The 22,116-nt window shown below is 37.1% G+C and overlaps 3 protein-coding genes across 6 annotated transcripts in view; all 3 read right to left on the bottom strand.

Annotated features, from left to right (window-relative positions):
- The window catches only part of arhgef10 (Rho guanine nucleotide exchange factor (GEF) 10), a 51,673-nt gene extending 45,307 nt beyond the window's left edge, over positions 1 to 6,366 (bottom strand). For all 4 annotated transcript variants that reach the window (XM_056264373.1, XM_056264372.1, XM_056264371.1 and 1 more), the window contains exon 1: positions 6,285 to 6,366. The gene's annotated coding sequence lies outside the window, so the exon portion shown is untranslated. The remainder of the gene's footprint in view (positions 1 to 6,284) is intronic.
- A 5,021-nt stretch (positions 6,367 to 11,387) lies between these two features.
- On the bottom strand, positions 11,388 to 14,412 carry cln8 (CLN8 transmembrane ER and ERGIC protein). The gene is made up of 4 exons (XM_056264370.1): positions 14,293 to 14,412; positions 13,745 to 13,976; positions 13,265 to 13,624; positions 11,388 to 11,784 (listed from the first exon to the last, which is right to left on the bottom strand). Exons 2-4 carry the CDS (start codon positions 13,931 to 13,933, stop codon positions 11,464 to 11,466), a joined length of 870 nt encoding a protein of 289 aa, XP_056120345.1. The 5' UTR covers positions 13,934 to 13,976; positions 14,293 to 14,412; the 3' UTR covers positions 11,388 to 11,463.
- Positions 14,413 to 18,050: 3,638 nt separating this feature from the next.
- Positions 18,051 to 22,116, bottom strand: part of dlgap2a (discs, large (Drosophila) homolog-associated protein 2a) — a 185,337-nt gene continuing 181,271 nt past the window's right edge. The window contains exons 13-14 of the mRNA XM_056264368.1: positions 21,349 to 21,501; positions 18,051 to 18,786 (exon numbers count right to left, since the gene is read on the bottom strand). Of these exons, the coding sequence (XP_056120343.1) occupies positions 18,586 to 18,786; positions 21,349 to 21,501 (354 nt within the window). The 3' untranslated portion in view covers positions 18,051 to 18,585. The remainder of the gene's footprint in view (positions 18,787 to 21,348; positions 21,502 to 22,116) is intronic.

The raw sequence follows: 22,116 nt of genomic DNA, 5'->3' as shown, positions 1-22,116 counted from the left end.
GGAGAATCATGTGACACTGAAGACTGGAGTAATGATGCTGAAAATTCAGCTATGCAATCATACATTTTTTATATTACTGTATGCTGCCTTGAGCATAAAAAACTTCTTACCTACCAACTTTTAAACTGTAGCACACACACACACACACACACACACACACACACACACACACACAATACAGTGGCATATACCATGTATTAAACTCAGAACTCATTGTAACTCAAGGTTATGAAAGTCATTTTCTCTGAGGAGAAGATGAATGACATTTTTTACTTCCAGAACTTGTGCACTATAACAGCAGATCCTCATGACACAGTCTGTCAATGAGCGGGGAAAAGCCAGGATGGTGACGGCTTGTTTGGTCTACACACTTACACACTCTTTGAAGCTTATCTTTTTCTCTCTCACCCCACAGACTCCATATGCCATAACAACGAAGAAAAGAGATAAGAACAGATGTCTGCCTAACTTTGAGTGGGAAAATCAGACAGACAAGAAAAATTAAGTCAAGGTGCAAGTATTCTGCTTTTTAACTTGTTAGCAACAACTATTTCAACCATCTAAGAGTTTGATAAAAACTCTGTAGTGTAAAAAAAATTGTCCCCTGATGTCAAATACTTGGATCTGACAAAACTTATCTTTATAGACATTTGGGAAGGTCTTCTTGAAAAAAATAAATAAATAAGGAAAAACAATAAAAAAAGTAATTGTTTTTTTTAATAGTGACCTGTAGTGTTTATAATTGTATTACCTTCTAATTAAAACTATAGAAATGTATAGTATAATCATACTATGAATACATAAATGCGTGTGAAACAATTCCTGATCAAACAGAGCAAACACACACAAACTGGGTTTCATGTGTTAAACATATACATAGACATATTTATTTTTATACTGTACAAACTGTATATTCTATCCCTTAACCCTAAACACAACCTCCACAGAATACGTTCTGCGTTTTTACATAAAAATAACATTTAGTATTTATAAGCTGTTTTCCTCATAGGGAGCAAACAATTTCTCCAAGGTAAAAAATTTCAGGTATTACACCTCACAACACAGGGTTTACCTGGAGCACGCACACACAACCAACAGGAAACAGAGCTATGACAGAATGTGTGAAGCTTGAAATAACAACACACCTGTGCAGAACACAAAAATCTGAGCTGTGTGTGCAGAAACACTAATTTATGGATCAACCTTAACAAAGCACATTTGCCTTCAGAACATTATGACACCATGGCAATATATCACTTAAATGACAGGTAAGTTAACACGAGGGAGCTTTAAATGACTAGTTTCAGAGGTCTGTGGCTTAGGAAAAGGCTGTGATGGGAGATAAATTCAATCCTACATGACAGTCTCAAGCTTTATTTCTCTGTTCTGATGACACAACAGACAGGCAATTTTGCAGACCACACTACTAAAACTCACAACCACACCGCTGGTGTGAAACTATAGACACTCAAACAGCATTCATTATAGGAATCATAAGGATATTTTAATTACATTAATAATTGTCTTAATTTTTACTTAAAATATTACCCTGAAAATCAAATGGGTTTTTTTTTTTACAAAACGCATAAGAAGATCAATTGTGTTTACTAGGCTTGTGCAATGTGCATGAAACATCCAGAGAGTTGGGAGTGTCAGCATTGACCATGATGAGCTGATCAATGTTTAGTTTGAGCTTGACTTCAGGGTGTGTAATTGTGCAGGGCAAGGGAAAAACCCTGCTGTTGAAATGTGGCTTCAGGGCTTCTACCAGTCTGCTGCTTCCTGTATCACTTCAGACATGTCTGAGAGAATGAAGTCAGTTTGTTAGTGTAATACACACCGATATGCCTCATTGCGCACATTTACCTTCATTTTTAGTCCAAACCATCAGAATTCATCTTATCATGCCACACAAATTGAATTCATACAGAGTAAACAACAATTCTTCATGGCTAAAGAGGACAACAGACACGTGATACAGAGCGAAATACACCAGACGTGAGCTGCATGACACGACACAACTAAATATATAATAGAACCCATTATAATCGGTTATGCCATCCACACTGGATGCGAAATGACACAACATGACTGGACAAATTCCTGACAGTGAACTGATGCTCCGTTCTTTTCTGACGTACTCCAAGCGCTGCGTTACTTCTTACAGGAAGGACAAATTAATTTGCAACGGTCGGTTTGCCACATCCAGTATGGACAGTTTCCAATTCTTGCAGAACTGGGAACCGCTGCAATGGGAACAAGGGGACTGGATTCGTGAACTAATGATTCAGAGCGATTTTGTGAACTAAGATCAGACCCAAAACAACAACTTTTGCATAATGTTCTTTTGTTTTTACAGAAAAAAGGAAGTTATACCACAACATAAGGGTGAGCGAATAATGACGGAATTTGGGGTGAACTTTAACATTAGCAAACAACTGATACTTAAAATCTCTATGTAGTGAAAGTAGCAGCAGCTCTTTTCTTCTGGATTGTGACGTACCGTATATAGCCTATTAAACGGATTATCAAAAAAAAAAAAAGTAGGGCGGGATGTAGTTCCACCCATCAATTGTTGATTGGACAGAGAGATCAAAATCAGACCAGAGAGAAGTCTGTCATTTCACCGAAAGATCCAGTTATGAAGTTTTGATTAAAATGTATTATTATGGCTTGTCGGAGCCTTGTGGTGCTTCGGCCGACCCGAGTTTGAGTCCCGACTCGAGGTCTTTTCCCAATCCTGTTCCCCTCTCTCCTTTCCGGTCTCCTCTATCCAATAAAGGAAAAAGGCCAAAAATAAATAAATTAACAAAATGACAGGATCAAAAAATAAATAAAAAAGTAAAACAAACACGGATGAATTGTAAACAATAAGATCAAAAACATGCATGCATGTAGAAAATAGGGTGAATTTCCATTTCATGTGAACTTTAAGGAATGACTGCTAACTGTAAACACCTCACATAACACATTATCACAATAAATGCCTTAAAGTCTTACCATTGAGTCTGTAAAGATGTCTAGACTGCTGTTCAGGGTCAAAAGTTTAACTCACATTTAGAATTCCTGACAGAAGTACACTTTACAAACCACTAAATAATGACCTGGAAGAGCAAACGCCACATGCCATCCATCTATTTTCTCCTATAAACCAGCTTGAAATGTGTTAAATACGGACCAGTAAAGCAGACTCTGTGACCTCAAGCAAACACACCCAATGAGAACACACACACAGGCAGGTCAAATCCTGCTGGGTTAGACATTAAAGACCGAGGATGAGGAGGCGAGAAATTAAAGGGATAGTTCACCCAAAGATTTTCACAAATGAGAACGATATTTTGAAGAATGCCATTGACTTCCATAGGAGGACAAAAAAAATACTATGGAAGTCAATGGCTACCTTGACTTAATGGCTTTTGGGAAAACGCACACCAGGTTTGGAACAACATGAGGGTGAGTAAATGACGACAGAATTTTCATTTTTGGGTGAAATATCCCTTTAAGTTTGATGAAGTCTAACATAACATCCATGATACTGTTATCTGTGTCACTATGTTAACAAAAGAACTGCAAATCAGTTATGAAGGCTAAATAATGTTTAGATTCTAAGTTCACATACATCTTTTATTTATCATTATTTACTCATCATCAAGTCATTCCAAAACCGTATGACTTCTGTGGAACACAAAAGAAGATATTTAGAAAAGTTTCTCTGTTTTTTTTTTTTTGTCAATAGAATGAAAGTCAGTGGAATTCAGGGCTGTTTTTTTGGGCTCCACTGACTTTCATTATATTTCATTATAAAAAATCTTAATATATTCCACAAAAGAAAGAAAGTCATACATGTTTGGAACAACATGAGAGTGAGTAAATGATGATAGAATTTTGATTTTTGAGTGCTATCCCTTTAAAAGTTTCAGAGAAGGCAAGTCCGTAGTGCTTAAGCGAATGAACTTTGAGAAGCTGCATCACTCCTGGCATGTTTGGCATCTCTGTGGATTCTCAGCGGATTTCAGTAATCCTTCACAGAACACACAAGCTCATAGATGGACACGGGAGATCTAACAATTAACAAACATGGATCCCAAGTGTACTGCATGACCACAATGCTAGATCACCCAACAAAACACCATCTGCCCAGACTCTGTTAGCAGCACAACAAAACAACTCAATGAATATGAAGCAAACTAAGAGTTTTTTCCCTCTAACTTCTGTCTCCTTCTCCCACTATTACAAGTCCCCCCATCATAAATTCCGTTTTCCTTGCAGATTCCTGAAGGAAAGCCTTGCCACTCCACACTGAATCACAGAGATGTAATGTCACTCGTTCCTAAAGAGCACACTTGTATATCAACCTCTGCATGTGTAAGCACTACTAGAGAACAACTCAAAGAAATGTTCGTTTGGATGTAGATTGAACCAATGTTCAGCAAGCTTGAAAACAAAGCTTGTAATCCACAGTCTTTAATTACAGAGCAGATCCCTGTGGGAGGAGAAGCCCCCTGCCCTGCTCCAGTGGTGTGGCTATTTGCTAAGCAAATTGCCTGCAATCTGAGCAAATCCTGTCCTCTCCTGTGCTCTGATGCAAAGTGAGTCGGACAAGCATGGAGCCAAACAATGCAGTCGCACATGAGAGGGCTCTTCCCCCGTATCACACACACTCATCTAGGAAAAGGCCAGAGGGCCTCAGATTCCTGAAAGCACTGCAGCTCCCAGGGAAGGAAATGATGCCGTAAAACTGAGGGGAAGTGGAAAAGTTTGACTAATTAAAAAGAGCATTCCTTAAATGTTTCCAAACATTTGATTCATGTTTAATAGGAGGTATAAAGCTCTGAACTGTCACTGAATGACACACTGTGTGAATGAGAGCTCAGATCTTTAGAAAGGCCCTTTACTTGGGAACTGTTCGGCAACCTTCTCTCCAACAGGCACGCAAGAAGAGTGTATCCTTCAGCTCTAGTACAGAGTGCCTATATTGTGAAGGACGAAAACTTCCAAAAATGTCAAGAATGAGTAGCCAAACTGAATTTATATTTTCATACTGAAGGTCACTATGATAAGCATCTGTGGTATTAATTTTTATTTTTGGAACAGTAAATTGATTTTTGTATTCTAGCAGGGTTTTTTGAGCAATTCATTTCCACGATTTTTCCCAATTATTTCTTTAAAAGTACGGTGCACTCAGTAAGTTGTTTGACAGGTTCTAATTTATCCCAGTAGCAGCACCCATTAGCGTGGATGCAACTAGCGTGTGTGTACTAACTGCGGCTGGCTTGCATCAAAGCCGTGGGCTATATTTTTTATTTTGTTTCATTTCATCTGCATTTTCTTCTTTACTGCACACATCCATATAATAGAAGTCATTGGTTTCTAACAGACTTTTATATATAGTTTGTTTGAAATTGTTTCATCGCTCCAGCAGGTGTCTTGTTTGGACATTTGGACTCATTCTGGTCAAATGACTTCTATAAAGTAAATATAGGATATAAAGTAAACATTCAGTCAATTACATGACAGGACGGGTTACTGCATGTGATGTCAACATTTCGGGGGCCAAGAGGAGGGACCCCCTCCATTCACAATAAAAATCTTCTTTTTCTAGAAGACTGATATGATTGGAGTCTTCATCTTACATGAGTGTAAATCATATTAGTCACATTTCTCAAATGTTTGGTTAATTTTTTTATTTGTTTTAATTTTAAAACAAACTTTTTAATAAGTTAAAGAAAATGGGGTGCACCTTTAAATCACCACAACGAGCTAGCCTAGGTCATAACTGGGACGATTCTTAATCATTAAAATAATCCAAGACCACATTAGACTTTTCCAGGCTTGTAAATCACAATTTTATAATTCACTGATATTTCCAAGATATCTTTGAACATGCATCACTGTGCAACACGTTTTAGATTAGATTACACAATGAATCAGGCGGTTCTTATGAAAGCTCGATGTTTACTAATACTGCATTGTATAGATTTTTAATAAAATCTAACATGACTGTGCGGAGTTGTCACTTGCCACGTAAAGCGGAATCCAACAGGAAAAGCGCAGCCGCCCCATCAGCCGCAGATGTTGAAAACTTCTCAGTTTATGTTATTAAAAAGACCTGAACACTGCAACCGCGCTCAGACAATAAGCTTCATTGCAGGGTGGAATCTGCACCAAGGTAAATCAATATCACGATGAACATACGCGCGTTACAAATTACAAACTTATTTCACACATAACAGACTTTCAGTGGAAGTGTTTGGGAATTTCATACGCATGCTTTATCTACTCACCATCTTTCTGGATCTTTGAAGTAAATTAAGTTTAAATCCCGTCTATGGTGCGCAACGCCGGTTAGTTGCAGAACAGACCCAACTTCATTAATATTCACTGTATCATTTTTAAAGACAGTAGGCAACTTTTCCACTGCTTTTCCCAAACGCGAGCCAACCACTCTATGTCTCCGCCCTCCACTCCGTCCTCATTGGTCGAGCCTTTTGTTGCCCGGTCTCTCATTGGTTTCAAGACACGTCAGTCAAATTTCTTGCGCTTCTTCGTGTGGATGGACACACGCGTTCCAATGTGTGTCACGTGATGCGTGTGAACTGAACCGTTCCGCTGCACCTTCTGCTTCACTCACACCCTGAGTCCCACATTAATTAGTATAAATAAATGAATGCATTTGCTGGGAAAAAATCTTACAGTGCTTGTTGTAATAAATAGGTGAAATAAACACCTATCTAACACCTAATAAACAGCCAATGCAGGATCACCGCATTTCACATAATTACTTGTTTTCCAAGCGCCTAATGAAAAAAAATTAAAACCAAATCATGATTATTTTGAAGTAGGTTGTGCTTTAACTATTAAAAACGACTCTAAATACAAAAACACATTAAGTTGTTTCATTCAGTAGTATACTAGGCTATAATTCGGTTATCTTGCTCTAGCTCCGAAATCACACTTTTTTTTTAATCATTTGTTTCCAAAAATATATTTCGTGCTAGTAGATAGATCCCTTTCACAAATGTCCAAAGTTACATAAATACAGTTTGGCAAATATTTGCAGTGTTTTTGCGGTGCTGTACTGCAGCCTAGTGGTCACACACACACACACACACCGAAAAACAGTCAGTATCTGGTGTGACGACCACCATTTGCCTCACGCAGTGCAACACATCTCCTTTGCATAGAGTTGATCAGGTTGTTGATTGTGGCCTGTGGAATGTTGGTCCACTCCTCTTCAATGGCTGTGCGAAGTTGCTGGATATTGGCAGGACCTGGAACACGCTGTCGTATACGCCTATCCAGAGCATCCCAAACATGCTCAATTGGTGACATGTATGGTGAGTATGCTGGCCATGCAAGAACTGGGATGTTTTCAGCTTACAGGAATTGTGTACAGATCCTTGCAACATGGGGCCGTGCATTATCATGCTGCAACATGAGGTGATGGTAGTGGATGAATGGCACAACAATGGGCCTCAGGATCTCGTCACGGTATCTCTGTGCATTCAAAATGCCATCAATAAAATGCACCTGTGTTCGTTGCCCATAACATACGCCTGCCCATACCATAACCCCACCGACACCATGGGCCACTCGATTCACAACATTGACATCAGCAAACCGCTCACCCACACGCTGCCATACACGTTGTCTGCCATCTGCCCTGTACAGCGAAAACCGGTATTCATCCGTGAAGAGAACACCTCTCCAAAGTGCCAGACGCCATCGAATGTGTGAGCATTTGCCCACTCAAGTCGGTTACGACGACAAACTGTAATCAGGGCGAGACCCTGATGAGGACGACGAGCATGCAGATGAGCTTCCCTGAGACAGTTTCTGACAGTTTGTGCAGAAATTGTTTGGTTATGCAAACCGATTGTTGCAGCAGCTGTCCGGGTGGCTGGTCTCAGACGATCTTGGAGGTGAAGATGCTGGATGTGGAGGTCCTGGGCTGGTGTGGTGGTCCTGGGCTGGTGTGGTTACACATGGTCTGCGGTTGTGAGGCCGGTTGGATGTACTGCCAAATTCTCTGAAACGCCTTTGGAGACGGCTTATGGTAGAGAAATGAACATTCAATTCACGGGCAACAGCTCTGGTGGACATTCCTGCAGTCAGCATGCCAATTGCACACTCTCTCAAAACTTGCGACATCTCTTGCATTGTGCTGTGTGATAAAACTGCACATTTTAGAGTGGCCAGCCTAAGGTACACCTGTGCAATAATCATGCTGTCTAATCAGCATCTTGATATGCCACACCTGTGAGGTGGATGGATTATCTCGGCAAAGGAGAAGTGCTCACTAACACAGATTTAGACAGATTTGTGAACAATATTTGAGAGAAATAAGCCTTTAGTGTACATAGAAAAATCTTAGATATTTGAATTCAGCTCATGAAAAATGGAGGCAAAAACAAAATGGTTGCGTTTATAATTTTGTTCAGTGTATTTCTTTTTAAATTTCATACTATGTTACTCAATGGTGCCCCACAACTCTTTGGTTACTCATTCTTCAAATTTTCTTTTGTGTTCAGCAGAAGAAAGAAACTCATACAGGTTTGGAACAACTTGAGGGTGAGTAAATGATGACAATTTTCTTTCTTTTTTTTGGGTGAACTATCCCTTTAAGGGTGATTGGACTTTGAAACACGAACCTGAAATGCGTGAGGAAAATGACACCAGTTTGCTAGTTTTCATAAGGTCATAATTATTTTACACAAACCTTTGATGGAAACATGAATATGGTGCACTACAGCAACAAAAATAACCAGTTAGGTTGATGGAACTAAAAAGTTTTGTGACCGTATTATGAAAACTAGCAAAAGCTTGTCATTTTCCTTACTTCATGCATTTCAGGGTCAACGTCCTGTTTGATGCCAGCCCGTCCACCTACATGATGTCACACAAATGAGGGCATCCAATTTTGGCTGAGTTTACATAAAAGGGTATGTCACACATCCTTTCATTATAATATAAACTGGTTTCCTGTTCAAATGGATAGGTAGCATCTTCTTCAGTATTACAGAAATGTATCGTGTGTTGGTGGTTGATGTTTTTAATTTATGGAAAGAAGCCTTAAACAAAATGGAAATTCTGCCCCAATCACCCTTGATTCACACCAATGAAATGGAATTGTACAGCTGATAAAACACTGTGGATGAAATCACTCATTCACGTCTAAAGTTGGTAAGTGCAATCGAGTCGCACCTGCTACATTGAACCGTAAAGAGTTCAAATGGACAACACTTCTGCAAGACAACAAAAAGTTTCTAGTGAGAAAACAAACAAACAAACAAACATATTTTGGGGTAAAACTTTTATTAGTTTATTAGTCTTTATTATTCTCCTTTTTTTAACAATAAATCATAAGAGCATCAACAGTAGCTTATGAGCTTTGAATCTTGAATTTTAAACCTATATTTTAATTAAAACAAATGCATTTCAACAGAAATGTGCACCCAATATAACACTGATTAATATTTAAATATACAAGAGATTTCCAGTCAACAGTCAATTGTAGAAACACAGGCAGTAGTTTGTTACCACCGTTTAATATTGTTGAAACTTAGAATTTGAAATTAACTATGAAATGTAACAGGAATTTACATATAAATAATCAAGCATGACTTTGATTATTCATTGTGGTACACATGAATTCCCAAATGAAATGTACTGGGGGGAGGAATGTGACATTTTGTATATTTTCCCCCTCTCAGACAGTAATGATAATAAAGTAGCTGAGAGAGACTATTACTTTAGCGAACCTGCTATACATTTGTGACACAATCCAACAATTTATACAAATCAGCAGTTCTGACTCATATTGTGAAATGCTCCTTTTAAACCCAAGTGAAAAATGTATTTTAGCAGCAGGTAATATTAGTTAAACTCTTGGTTTAACACAAATATTGCTTTGTCACTGTTATATAAATTAGTTCAAAATAGATTCCTTAAAATGTATTGTATTAATATTTCATTTTCTACTGCACCTGCTTTGTGCATCACGCCATCACCCTCACAACACCCTGAGCTGATACAGAGGTCAAGCATTGTTTTTTTCCTTCATTCATATCCGGCAGTAGCATTGTATGTATACATGTACATAAATTTGACACTATCATGTTTTGCCTTGTCTGTTGTATTTGCTTGATATGCTGTATGCCATTAATGTGAATTTTCTGCTTTTCTGCTCTTTAACGCCTTCTAAAGAAACAAAAAATATGACAAAAAAAGGAAGTATCAAGTTTAACCAAAAACACATACACTGAGGAACTCTAGATCAAAAATCTATCGTAAAATAAAACAACTCTTTTCCATCCCGTATCCTTCCCTGGTACGCACGTACACACACATTCCTTCCTACAAAGATAATTCAGTCAGTCAGAACAAACCCTATTTATGCAGAACACAAAGAGTTTAGTCAAACATCCACACATGCTCACTAAACTCAGCCTACAGCCATTGAAAAACACCAATGCACAACATCTCTGTGAAAAAAAGAAAGCAGATACTGAGTGACGTTTAGTGAAGTAGAGAGTGGTTGAGATGACAGATCATGTTTGGTCATGATGCAGTCACGATTTTCTTCATCATAAGACAATGAATTTCTGGGAGTAACAAATACGAGCCTATCAGATCAAAAAAGACAAAGATCCCCTGTACTCCACCTACTGCCAATGTACAAAGAGAAAAGAGACTCAAACAGCCCCTCCCAAAACACCAAAACACAAGAACAGTAAAATACTTTTTCAGGACGCCCAACTCAACTCAAACAGGAAGTTGAAAGCAAGTTGCATGAAACGGATCTCATGATATATACAGGCCCATTAAGTCTCCCTGAAACATGCATCAGAATTGTAATCATTTTTTTTAAGCCTTTTAAATAGTTCACCTAAAATTTAAATTGTCATACTCACCTTCATGTTGTTACAAACCTGTATGACTTTCTTTGTTCTGTAAAACACAAAAGATGACATTAAAAAACTGCCTTTTAATGGCTTTTTGGTCCATAAAATAAAAGTAAAAAAAAAATATATATATATAAAAAAAAAAATATATATATATATATATATATATATTTGCCAAAAAAAATAAAAGGTGTTTTGGACTCCATTGACTTTCATTGTACGGATAAAAAGAGTTCCACAGAAGAAAGCAAGTTATCCAGGTTTGGAATGGTTGATATAATGATGACAGAATTTTCATTTTTGGGTGAACTAATCCTTTAAATATAGAAACTTTACCAACGGTGCAATCTGTGTGCTCACGTTGTAGTGGTTAGTGTAGTTGTAATTTGTAGTAGATAGTGCTAAACCTAAAGCTCTTAAACAAACCTTCAAAAAAAACACACACTAAAAGCAACACAACTGCACAAAATTGCCTAATATCTCTCTGCTCCCATCTGACGTTTATAGCTGCAGTCTTCCTCAGACTGTATTTCCCATAAGGCATTGATCTTGGCAGTAATCAGCTGGCATGGGGTTTATGTCGTGCCTGGTCTTGGATTGGTCCGTTCTCTGGTGTGGGCATGTTGTCAAAGTTCCAGTCCACAGGATTGAGAAGCTGCAGGGTTTTCTTATGCGTCCAAATGGGGTTGAGGAAGAACGTGAGCAGGAAGAGGCCTATGAAGAACAGGAATCTCTGAACCAGAGGGATGTGTGTGTTCATCTCCTCCCAGTGATTCCAACATACCCACCACATGTAGTAGGACAGAACCATCCGGCAGTGGAACATGTGAATCATTATCCACTGGTTAGCTTTCCAGAACAGAGTCCTGGACCAGCCCATCTTAGCAAATAAGAGAAGGAATGTGAGAATTCATTTAAAACCAAGTGCAAAACAGGGTTTTATTAATTCAAATGTAGTTTATTCATAATTAGCTTCACAGGGGGAATATCTGAATCACTGAGCTCTAATAATCTCAAAAAATCTAAAGCAAATGACAGAACAATTAAAATCGCTGTAGTTCATCCAAAATTAAAATTCTGTCATCATTTACTCACCCTCAAACCTGTATGCTTTTTTTTTTTTTGGTGGAACATAAAAGAAGATATTTTGTAGAAAGTTTCATCAATTTTTGTATGGATTTTTTTTTTCCTAAATATTTTTTTGAAATCCACAGAAAGTTCATAACAACATGAAGTTAAGTAAATGACTGAATTTTCTTTTTTGGGTGAACTATCCCTTTATGTCACTCAGCAAGAGTGTCTTCAAACTATTGATCCATCAAGACAATATTTGACTTGAAAAAGAAAACTTATAGATAATATATATATCTATACTATCCCTTGCGCCAATGATGAGAATGCAATGCATATTTATGTTACGAGTCTAGAGACTAGACATTTTTTCTTTAAAAGTCAATTTTCTTTTAACTTCTTTGCCGTCTTTTTAGAACGCTGTGTCATGCATGAGACTCTGCAAGACGCAAGGCGATAAGTGGAGCGTTTAAACGCGTCCATCTAACGCATGCTTACCTAGAAAAACTATGAAAAGTGGAATGCAAAAAGCATTCTATGTGAACCTAAGGGGTTGTTCCACTACAGAAAGCATTTTTGCAATTAAAAATGCGAGGAATGAAGGCAGTGGAATGAAAAATGTTCTATAGATGCATTTTTAAAAAAGTTTTAACTTGAGCATTGCATTTTTAGAATGCTGTGTTATACCCAAGATGCTCCAAAAGTCGTGAGAAGAGATCAAAGGTCAAACACATCCGTCTAGCACAGGAATGGGCAACTTCGGTCCTGGGGAGTTTAGCTTCTCCAACCCTGATAAAAACTCACCGGTAGGTGTTCACAGCTGTTCACACCATCACAGCTGTCTAGTAATCCTGAAAACATTGATTAGCTTGTTCAGGTGTTTGATTAGGGTCCCTGCAGGACCGAAGTTGCCCATCCCTTGTCTAGCACCTACAACACCTTAAATGGCTAAAACTTATCAGTGAAAAAGAAAAAGTTCCTCTTTCTAAGAACAGTGTACAAATATAAAGCAGAACTATAGAAGTGTTCTCAGCGACCAAGCATGATAAATTGTTGAGTAGAGGAAGAAAAACATGTTTTTCCCCAGACCAAAATAGAAGTGAAACTGTCTAACAGGTGAGAAAGCAGAGGCGTTTCATAAGATCGCTACAGTCTTCAGACAGTTTATTTGCTCCTTTGCTCACAAAAAAATTCCCTGCACAAACATATCTATTAACAAACTGCTCTAAATCTCACAAACTGATTGAGTTTTCAAGAAAAAACATTTTCCCTTGACCATTGCGTCTCACCTTAAGCAGCATCCAGGAGATGCAGGTGAAGGGTGTGCTCATCTCCATCAGCAGGGTTACCATAGGCAAGAAATGACCCAGCCAGTCCCACACAACCGCCCCAACAAACCCTGAAAGGGCAAAGAAGTGGTGCGCAGCTAACGGCAGATCGAAGGACCGGAACACCACGTTGGACCCATGAAGGGCCACATTTTCAAACAAAAAAAAGCCAGTAGCGGACAGCACATTGAACCACGACCAGTCCTCCTGCCCGAGAATCTTATCAGAAAAGACAGCAGAGTCCTCCATGAGCGCTCGAAGCCCTGCCACCATGCTTTGGATGCCAAACACAGCCCGTGTCGCAGCTAGATCCCAGAAGACCTTGAAGCAAAGATAAAGATTGTAATGTTAGGAAAATAATCCAAATGGTAGAATATCATATCAACAAAAACTGAATCTTTTATGAAAAACCAACCATTACATTAACATATTAATGGGCACCTTTTCTTTGGCTGACAACGAGCGGTATGTGCGAAACAGCAGTTTAGACAGGATGTGAGAGAGGATGAAGATGAAGGTGTAGAAGATGAAGCTCAGGCAGATGATTTTCAGTCGAATGTCCATGGAGGAGTAGTCCATGCTTAAGTTGTGACCCGAGGACAGTATTAAGTTATCTGGCTGGGAGGACATTGCTCAGATTTCACAGTCAGTTTCCATGGAACAATTTACTAGTCTAGAACGAGAAAAAAATCTCATTACATTATACAGACACACCCTCAACCTATCCCAATTATCTGCATTAACGTTACTCACTAAGAGAAAATGCTCTGCCCTTTACTGCAGTGTGAAACCAAATCTTGACCTTAAACACCATGTGAAGGAGTAAAAGTAGCTGGTGGAGACTAAACATCATTCATATGTTCAGTCTGCTCTTAGCTTTAAGTTATGCTTTCTACAGTTAACGTTACTAACTAACTTAAACATCTTTTCGACGTTACAAGTCTCTGCTTAGTTTGTTGTTTCGAAAAGTGTGTTGTCTTTGTTCTTACCTCTTGTAGACGAAATGATGTCCAAGAAACTCATTATTTCATGCGTATGAAAGAGTTAAACTAATAATGTTTTCTTTTGACACGAGCTCGACAATAACATTGCACACATTCCTTCACCGGGCGGCCGGTGACTCACATTCGATTCGAACGCTCCAGAGACCGACAGACATCATGTGACCCCATCTAGTCACATGACTATTATAAACGCTGCTCTGTCGCCGTCTGCTGGCAGGAAAAAGCAGAAATATATTGAATTCACTTTAAATTTAAACACTTTCCCCAATTTTAAATGCTTTCACTATGTGTTATATAGTTAATACGTTCAAATGAAGATTTCAATATTTATTAAAAAATATTACGGTGGAAATTGTGTAGTGCTGTACTGCAAAAATTAAAATCTCTTTTGATGGATGTATTGCTTTGAACTGAGTTTAGTCAGATTATATTTTTATTTATTTATTTTTACTCAGATCAGGGTTTAAATTAGTGATAATTTTTGTTTTGTCAAAACCGGTAATAAAACACCTCTGAGACAATTCTGTTAGGAAAAGTTAAAATCATTGTGTTGATATTGTGTTGTGTTAAAGTAATTCAGTTAATTCAAGACAATCCACAGAACTCATTTCCTTCAAAAATTTAATGACTGAATTATTTACAATGTATGATCATAGCAATAATTAAGTCATGAAAAGAAACACAAATAATCCAGATGACCAAGAACAAAAAGTCAAATTCATAACACAAATTAATAACACAATTTAAACATTTCATGAATACATACAAAATAAAATAAACTGATAAGTGTAACAATAAACAACATTCAAAAAAGGGATTTGGAAAAGCAATGAAGCAGAAAACCCCACATTCAGCATCAGAATGGTGCATGCCACCCAAAGAAACTCAACTCAACCAATAAGGAAGAGCAGAAAAAAAGTTTTGCTTCAACAAAGTGTATTTATATTATATATATATATAATTTATATATAACTATTTATATAATTCTGTACAAATAATGAATATTTGGTATTATATTCACCCTTCATATAGATATGATATACAGTTTAATAAATGAAAATATTCTCAGCTAAACAACTACCTTTTTCACTTGTTATTTTCACTAAGATTTTATAATCTTTTCACATTCTGAGATCCAGGATTAGTCCAGTCCCAAGAAGAAGAAACCAAGAACTGGGGCATCTCAGTCCGCGCCGGTACCCGCGCCGGCCCGTTGGCTGTTTTTCAAATACTGTGGTTCGGAGGGTAAATCATTTTGAATGAATCATTTCTTTTTGATAAATACTGACATATGATTTATTTTGATGGAAATAAATGAAGCAAATGTACATATGAGTAGCGTAAATGTACATGAGGTTAAACAAGATGACCACCCAGTGCAACCCTGTAGAGGAAAATATGGCCATCATACAAACAAATCAACATTTGATAATTGACTCCACTGTTTTAAAAGGTGGGAAGTGAGCATTTATTCTTCCAGGTGGTTTATTAAAGGTCAGCTCACCATAACGCTTTCAGACTGTCATGATGAAACATGGTGTGTGTGAGGATCTATAAACAGCAGAAGCTGTTCAAACATGTGGCACATAAGCATATTTGGCATATAAACACTGCCTGCATTACTGGCATGTTTTGCATATTGATAATTGAGCAGGTTAATCAGAAAGGACAGCTGCCACACTGCAGGACCGGATAACCAACCATAATTACTCATGATATAGAGAAAAACATGATTTAAAATAATCATTTCAGAATCCATTCACTTCGCCATAATGAAAAATTAAATATCATATAATCAGGATGAACAAACAATGACCAACTATATCTTAAGCAAACTTTAACAAAGATTAATAAATGCTGCAAAACATATTGTTCATTGTTAGCTCATGTTAGTTAATGCATTAACTAATGTTAACAAATGAGACCTTATTTTAAAGTGTTACCCATCAGTTTAGAGTGTATTTCAACAGTCTTGACTAGTTTGTAAGGCCAGGAAAGCGTCAGCAATGACCTTTGGATTTCTGTAAACGCTGAGGGCCATGACTCGCACAACAAAGCCGTAATTTGCCCAGAACTTGTTTCAAATAATGACTAGCAAAATAATCAATCAAAACCTTTGTTGGTGTGAAATGAGAGCTAGTACACTGTATCGTGACTTTAGACACAATTTACAACTGAAACGTTGTGTTTTGGCTCACGTTTCAAGAAAATACTTCCAAAATTTCCTCTAGCGTGAAGTAATCTTCATCGGTTACAAGCCTCTCTTGGATGAAATGCTGTAATTGTGTTTGAACTACGACTTAAAGCAGAAAGGTACAGAGCACAGAGAAATTAAAAGAAAATATTTGCTTCTAAAGGAAAGCTCTTCTCAAGGTCATCTTGTGAAGGATATTGAGAATGTAAAGCTACAAGGAATTTGTGTAGATGTTATCAAACTAATCTCCTCTAATCTTTGGCCTCTTCGGCTTTTATGACGCCGGGGCAAAAACCGCAGAAAGCGGGGGAAATAGTTTGCCATTTGAAATGAAATGTGACCGTGCTTGGTAGACAGTCCATTTCTGTAATGATATGTTGTGGATAAAACAAAATTCTTTGAGAAGGCTTTTAAATCTGTCCGCAAGTCGAGGACGAGACAACCAGAAGTGTTCATGCATTTACACCATATTAACAGAATATGTGTAGTATAGTGTTACAGCTGAACTGCTGGATGTTTAAGCAGAAACTAAAATCTCAGGAACAGAAAGTGGGTCTCTTCAGTGATATATTCTGAATGATTGTATAACAATCCAAAGCAGCACTGACCTTCGGTTTTGATCATCTAATATAATCAACCATCCTGTGTACTGCAGTCACCTGTTCGGACAAATGCCATCAAATAGACTCAAGAACAGTTCTACTTTGATTATAGAGTTACATTTAACTTATCATTCTGCACACTCTCACAGATGTGTGGTATTTGGACTGCAGGCAGTCTAATAGATAAAACATCTATCACCAACCGCCAAGCCATCAAGATAATTATGGGAACACCCGACATCTCCTTCAACCGAGACAGAATCATTGATTCTCTGTCAAGACATACAGAAAGGACATAAAAATAAGTTTTTTTTTGTGGAGAACATGGGTCAGATGCTTGATAACAGCATATGGAGAGAAAAATGGTTCAGTAAAAATAAATGCAAACTGATGAATGACCATGTGAGGCATGAAAACATTCAGAGACCTGAAACAATAAATCAATAGTCTCACAAAACCTTGCAATTCAACTGCAACAATATCTTTTAGAACTTCATTTCCCTTGGAAATACATACAAACATACATTTAGAAGAAGAAAGTGCAAAAATGCATTTTTGAACCTTGACATTGTTGAATTTAGGGTTTAAGCAATTGCACCCAAAATCCTAGTAATTCCTCAAGAATGACATAAACCATAAACATCAAGTATGTAGTAGTGTGACAGCTGTATATTTGATATCAGTAAGTAGGAGAATAATAAAAACTGATCTCTAATCTCTCTGACAGTGTAAACCCTCAGGCTGAGATTTAAGTTTACCCATAAGAGTGTGACCAACAATGTTTTTTAAAAGGCTGTGACTGTGACTGTCCGCTCTGGCCTACGGCTTCAGTCTAAAATGTATGATTGAGGTATTTCAGCACTGGCACTTACATAAATGCTCACAAAAGAGTTCATGAGAAAAATACTATGAACTTCACTGGGAAGAAAAAAAAGAAATACAAAGAAAGAAAGAAAGAAAGAAAGAGAGAGAAATTAAATGTAACCATGGAAATATAAAGCTACTAAACTTGAATGGATGAAACCAGATGAACCGAACCTAAAGACTTTTCTTCAGGTTTCTTCATTTAATGAAAATAAATAAATAATTTAGATTTGAGGCGTAAAAATGCCATTTTTTCCCATTTTGAAAGTGCTAAATGGATGTCATAAAGACAAAGGGATCATCAGATTGGACTTGATATTCCGCTGTGATTACAGCTTAAATCTAAAGTTTTGCTTCATCAAGCAATGTCATTATCACGTGGGTCTACAATTGCGATATGTTGTGCAATATGTTTATTTTGGTGAAGTATGTCTCCCTAAAAAGGAAAAACTTCACATGGATGTTGTAGGCAGTTCTGAAACAAGTTACAAAACCCTATTGACAGGTACGAAACCCTTGTTTCTTTTGATTCGCTTGATGAATGTATTGTGATAGTTTGAACTGGCTCTGTTACTGAGAATGATGATGATGGTATTATAAAGGTGTTCCCTGTGACTCTCAGAGCCGTGTTTGGGCCTCCGGTATATAGATCTCGATGCTGTCGGCCCGCTCTGATGCTGAGTTTTGGCGGAATGAAGCTGCGCGTTTGGCCGCCATTAGGCGTCGTCGTGCCTCCAGTCTCTGACGATCAGGGAGATCCAAAGATTTTTCCCTCGTCACACTCTTACGCAATGTCTTCTTTGGTACTGGCGGCGGGAGCTGGAACAACAACAAATAATATCCAAACACAAGATATGAATGTACAAATAAATGTGTGTCAGGTAATATCTGCAGCAGAATAGAGATATATTACATATTTGATTTAATTAATAAACTATACACTACTGTTCAAAAGTTTGCACCAAGACTGCAAACTGAAATATTGTGGGGGTTTTTTTTTACCCTTTAAAACAACTGTTTTCTATTTTAATATATTTAAAAATGTAATCTATTCCTATGATGGCAAAGCTGAATTTTCAGCAGCCATTACTGAAAACAATTGCGCTCCTTAAAGGGGTAGTTCACCCTAAAATGATAATTAAGTCATCATTTACTCACCCTGGTGTTGTTCTAATGCCATATTCCTTGACTTATTTTTCGGACCACAAAATGAGAATTTTTTTTTTTTTTTTTCTGCTCGCACTCGTCCATATAATGGTAGTTAATAGAGTGCTGCAGGGATGACTTCAAAACTTGGAATACTAATTCGCCAGTGTTCGCCTCTTATCAAGTTACTTATTTTGGAACAATTATTCTTTTTTTAAAATAAACATAACAGCTTCAAATTTTGTGTTTTCAATATGGGTGTGTGTAATTTACGTTGTAGAGCAAAACGTCCAAGTATCGTCAAGTTATATTCACCATAGACCTTATTTTACTCATACAGTACATTGAAAAACCCATATGAAAATTCTGAGGGGACCAGGGGTGAATTGTTCTTCCGGGTTTTGACTGTAGGGCCATTCATTTACAAGACAATGGCATTTTGATGTAGCCTGGTCCCAGCAGACTCTCATTCATTTCATTTGCTCCATTGACAAGCGTTAACTTCCTTGTAGGTGGGTACTCTGTTGAAGTTTAAAACTATTGGATCTGCCCAGAGCCACTCTGGATCTGCCATAACCAATCGCTAAAGTTTGGTCGTGACGTATGAACGTTTTAAAGTGCAAGTTTTTGAAAACCAGTTTCGAAAGCGATAGCGTTATCATCTCTGTGTAAACTTCAAAAACGTGAATCTGTGAAAATGGTGACGCCATTGCACATGCATATCACATGTTTGGTCTATAGACATGCGCGTTTGAATGCTTATGTGCGTGGACGTGAAGTCTTTCTTTACAAAATGACATTGCCAATTACTTGTCTGGGATGCATAATACAGCATACAGTTTTATCTAATAAATATTCACTTTAATTTTGATCCCTGATCGTCTTCATCTTCATTGGACTTTAACCCTCTGGGGTCCTTCATTTCAGAGTCACACTCAGGACCTTCGGGTCCAAATGGGCTGGAATGGTGGGATTAATATTTATTAAAAAAAAATCATCTTTCTTTTTTTTTACTTGTTTTTTATAATATTTTTTCTTTTCTTTTTTTGTGTTTTGAGATAATTTCAAAAATAAAAATGATTTATAATTAATATTAATGCAATAATTATGACCCATTTTTTCCCCATTGAATATAATAGAAATGTAAAAAAATTTTTTTTTTTTTTTTTTTTTTTTTTTAAAGCTGTATTTCATTTTAGAGTCAAGCCTAGGCCTCATGAAAGCAATTTTTGAAATGAGATGGATGCCATCTGGTGGACAAACTGAGCATTTTAATAATTCAAAACCCATATGTAATCTGAATTTATTAGTGTGTATGTGTATAAAAGTGTGTTTGTGTGTGTGTGTGTGTGTGTGGATGTGTCTGTTTTGGACTCTTGATGTTTTATAGATTCACCCCTTCACTGTTGTGTGCTTTTTTTCTGGATCGTGGCTGATTTGTAGTTTGTACGCACAAAATAACTCTGTATTTTCACATTTTTGCCAATTTCCCATTCATTTCCTATGCGGGTCCATTTGGACCCGAAGGTCCTGAGTGTGACTATTTTTTTTACAACCACTTAGACTATTCAAATCCTGTCCCCAATTTTTTGGGGTGTTCATATGCCAAGTACCAACAAAGTCACCAAATTTCGGACCATTCCGATAAAGCAATGATTTAAAAAAAATATATATTTAAATGCTTCGGGTCCATTTGGGCCGAAGGACCCCAGAGGGTTAATACAGCGTTATAATACCCCTTAGAACATGTGGAATATATGAGACGTGTAGCATCGGACCATTTTGTGATACTTTTGTGTCTTTTTTAAAAGCTTGATGCTGGTCGCTATTCACTGCCATTATATGGACGAGTGTGAGTGGAACATTGTTTTTTAATTTCTCCTATTGTGTTCTGAAAAAGAAAGAACATCATACTGCATTTAAACAACACCAGAGTGAGTAAATTATGACTTAATTCTAATTTTACGGTGAATATCCCTTTAATATATTTTTTTTGGAAACTGTGATAAAAAAAAAAAATCAGGATTCTTTGATGACTAGAAAGCTAAAAAAAACTAAACTGCATCTTGAGTTAGATTCTTTGTAACATAATTAATGTAAATATAAAAAAATCTTACTGACCTCAAACTTTTGAACAGTAGTATTTATGCCAATAAACATTTTTTATCAGTACAATCAGAAGCATGAGATTAGGTTTGATGACCATCAAAAGTCCTTTAACCAATCAGCTCTCACCTTCTTCACAGGACTCTCAATAAGCCTCCAATCGTTGGACTTGATCTTCTGCAGCTCATTGAATTTGGAGGTAACATCATCGATGGAGAGCTGCAGCAGGTCCCAGAACCCGGCCAGGTCCTGAGAGGTGGGCCGAGGCATGGCACTGGGGTCCTGCAACAAAAAGTTGACAAACATATTTGTTCAAATTCATGTTAAAAATAGTTAAAGGGATACTCCACCCAAAAATTATTTGATATCAGTCCTACTTACTGATATCAAATATACAGCTGTCACACTACTACATACTTGATGTTTATGGTTTATGTCATTCTTGAGGAATTACTAGGATTTTGGGTGCAATTGCTTAAACCCTAAATTCAACAATGTAAACTTGAGGGTGAGTAAATGATGACAGAATTTTCATTTTTGGGCGGAGTATCCCTTTAAATATAACAATAAATAATAATAAACTGAAAAATACTTTTTCAAATAAAAAAATTGCCAAATACTTTTCCTTCTCCATTTGCTGATGGAGTTTGGATGAGTGAACTGCATAATGACATTTTTTCTTTTTTTAAACTCAAGTTATAAATGTAAACAAAAGCATTTGGCAAATACTGTACATAAAGAAAACACATTTTTAAATGCTTTATTAAATGCCATTTAAACATGGCATTTATCAAATTATTATGTACTGTTTTGTGAAATTTAATTTTTAACATGAATTTTAAAAAATGTAACATGGTATTTTAATTATTTACATTTTTATTTAGAATTAAATGCATT

Source organism: Rhinichthys klamathensis, unplaced genomic scaffold, assembly GCF_029890125.1.
Source record: "Rhinichthys klamathensis goyatoka isolate OS25496 unplaced genomic scaffold, OSU_Roscu_1.1 h1tg000220l_1, whole genome shotgun sequence".
Classification (NCBI taxonomy): Eukaryota; Metazoa; Chordata; class Actinopteri; order Cypriniformes; family Leuciscidae; genus Rhinichthys; species Rhinichthys klamathensis.
This window is presented reverse-complemented; position numbering and strand designations above follow the sequence as displayed.

Coding starts and splice junctions, on each gene's coding strand:
- cln8 (XM_056264370.1), bottom strand. CDS start 13,933: ATGTCCTCCCAGCCAGATAACTTAATACTGTCCTCGGGTCACAACTTA. Junction 13,625..13,744: donor CGTTGTCAGCCAAAGAAAAG/GTGCCCATTAAT, acceptor CTTTGCTTCAAG/GTCTTCTGGGATCTAGCTGC. Junction 11,785..13,264: donor TCTCCTGGATGCTGCTTAAG/GTGAGACGCAAT, acceptor TTATTTGCTAAG/ATGGGCTGGTCCAGGACTCT.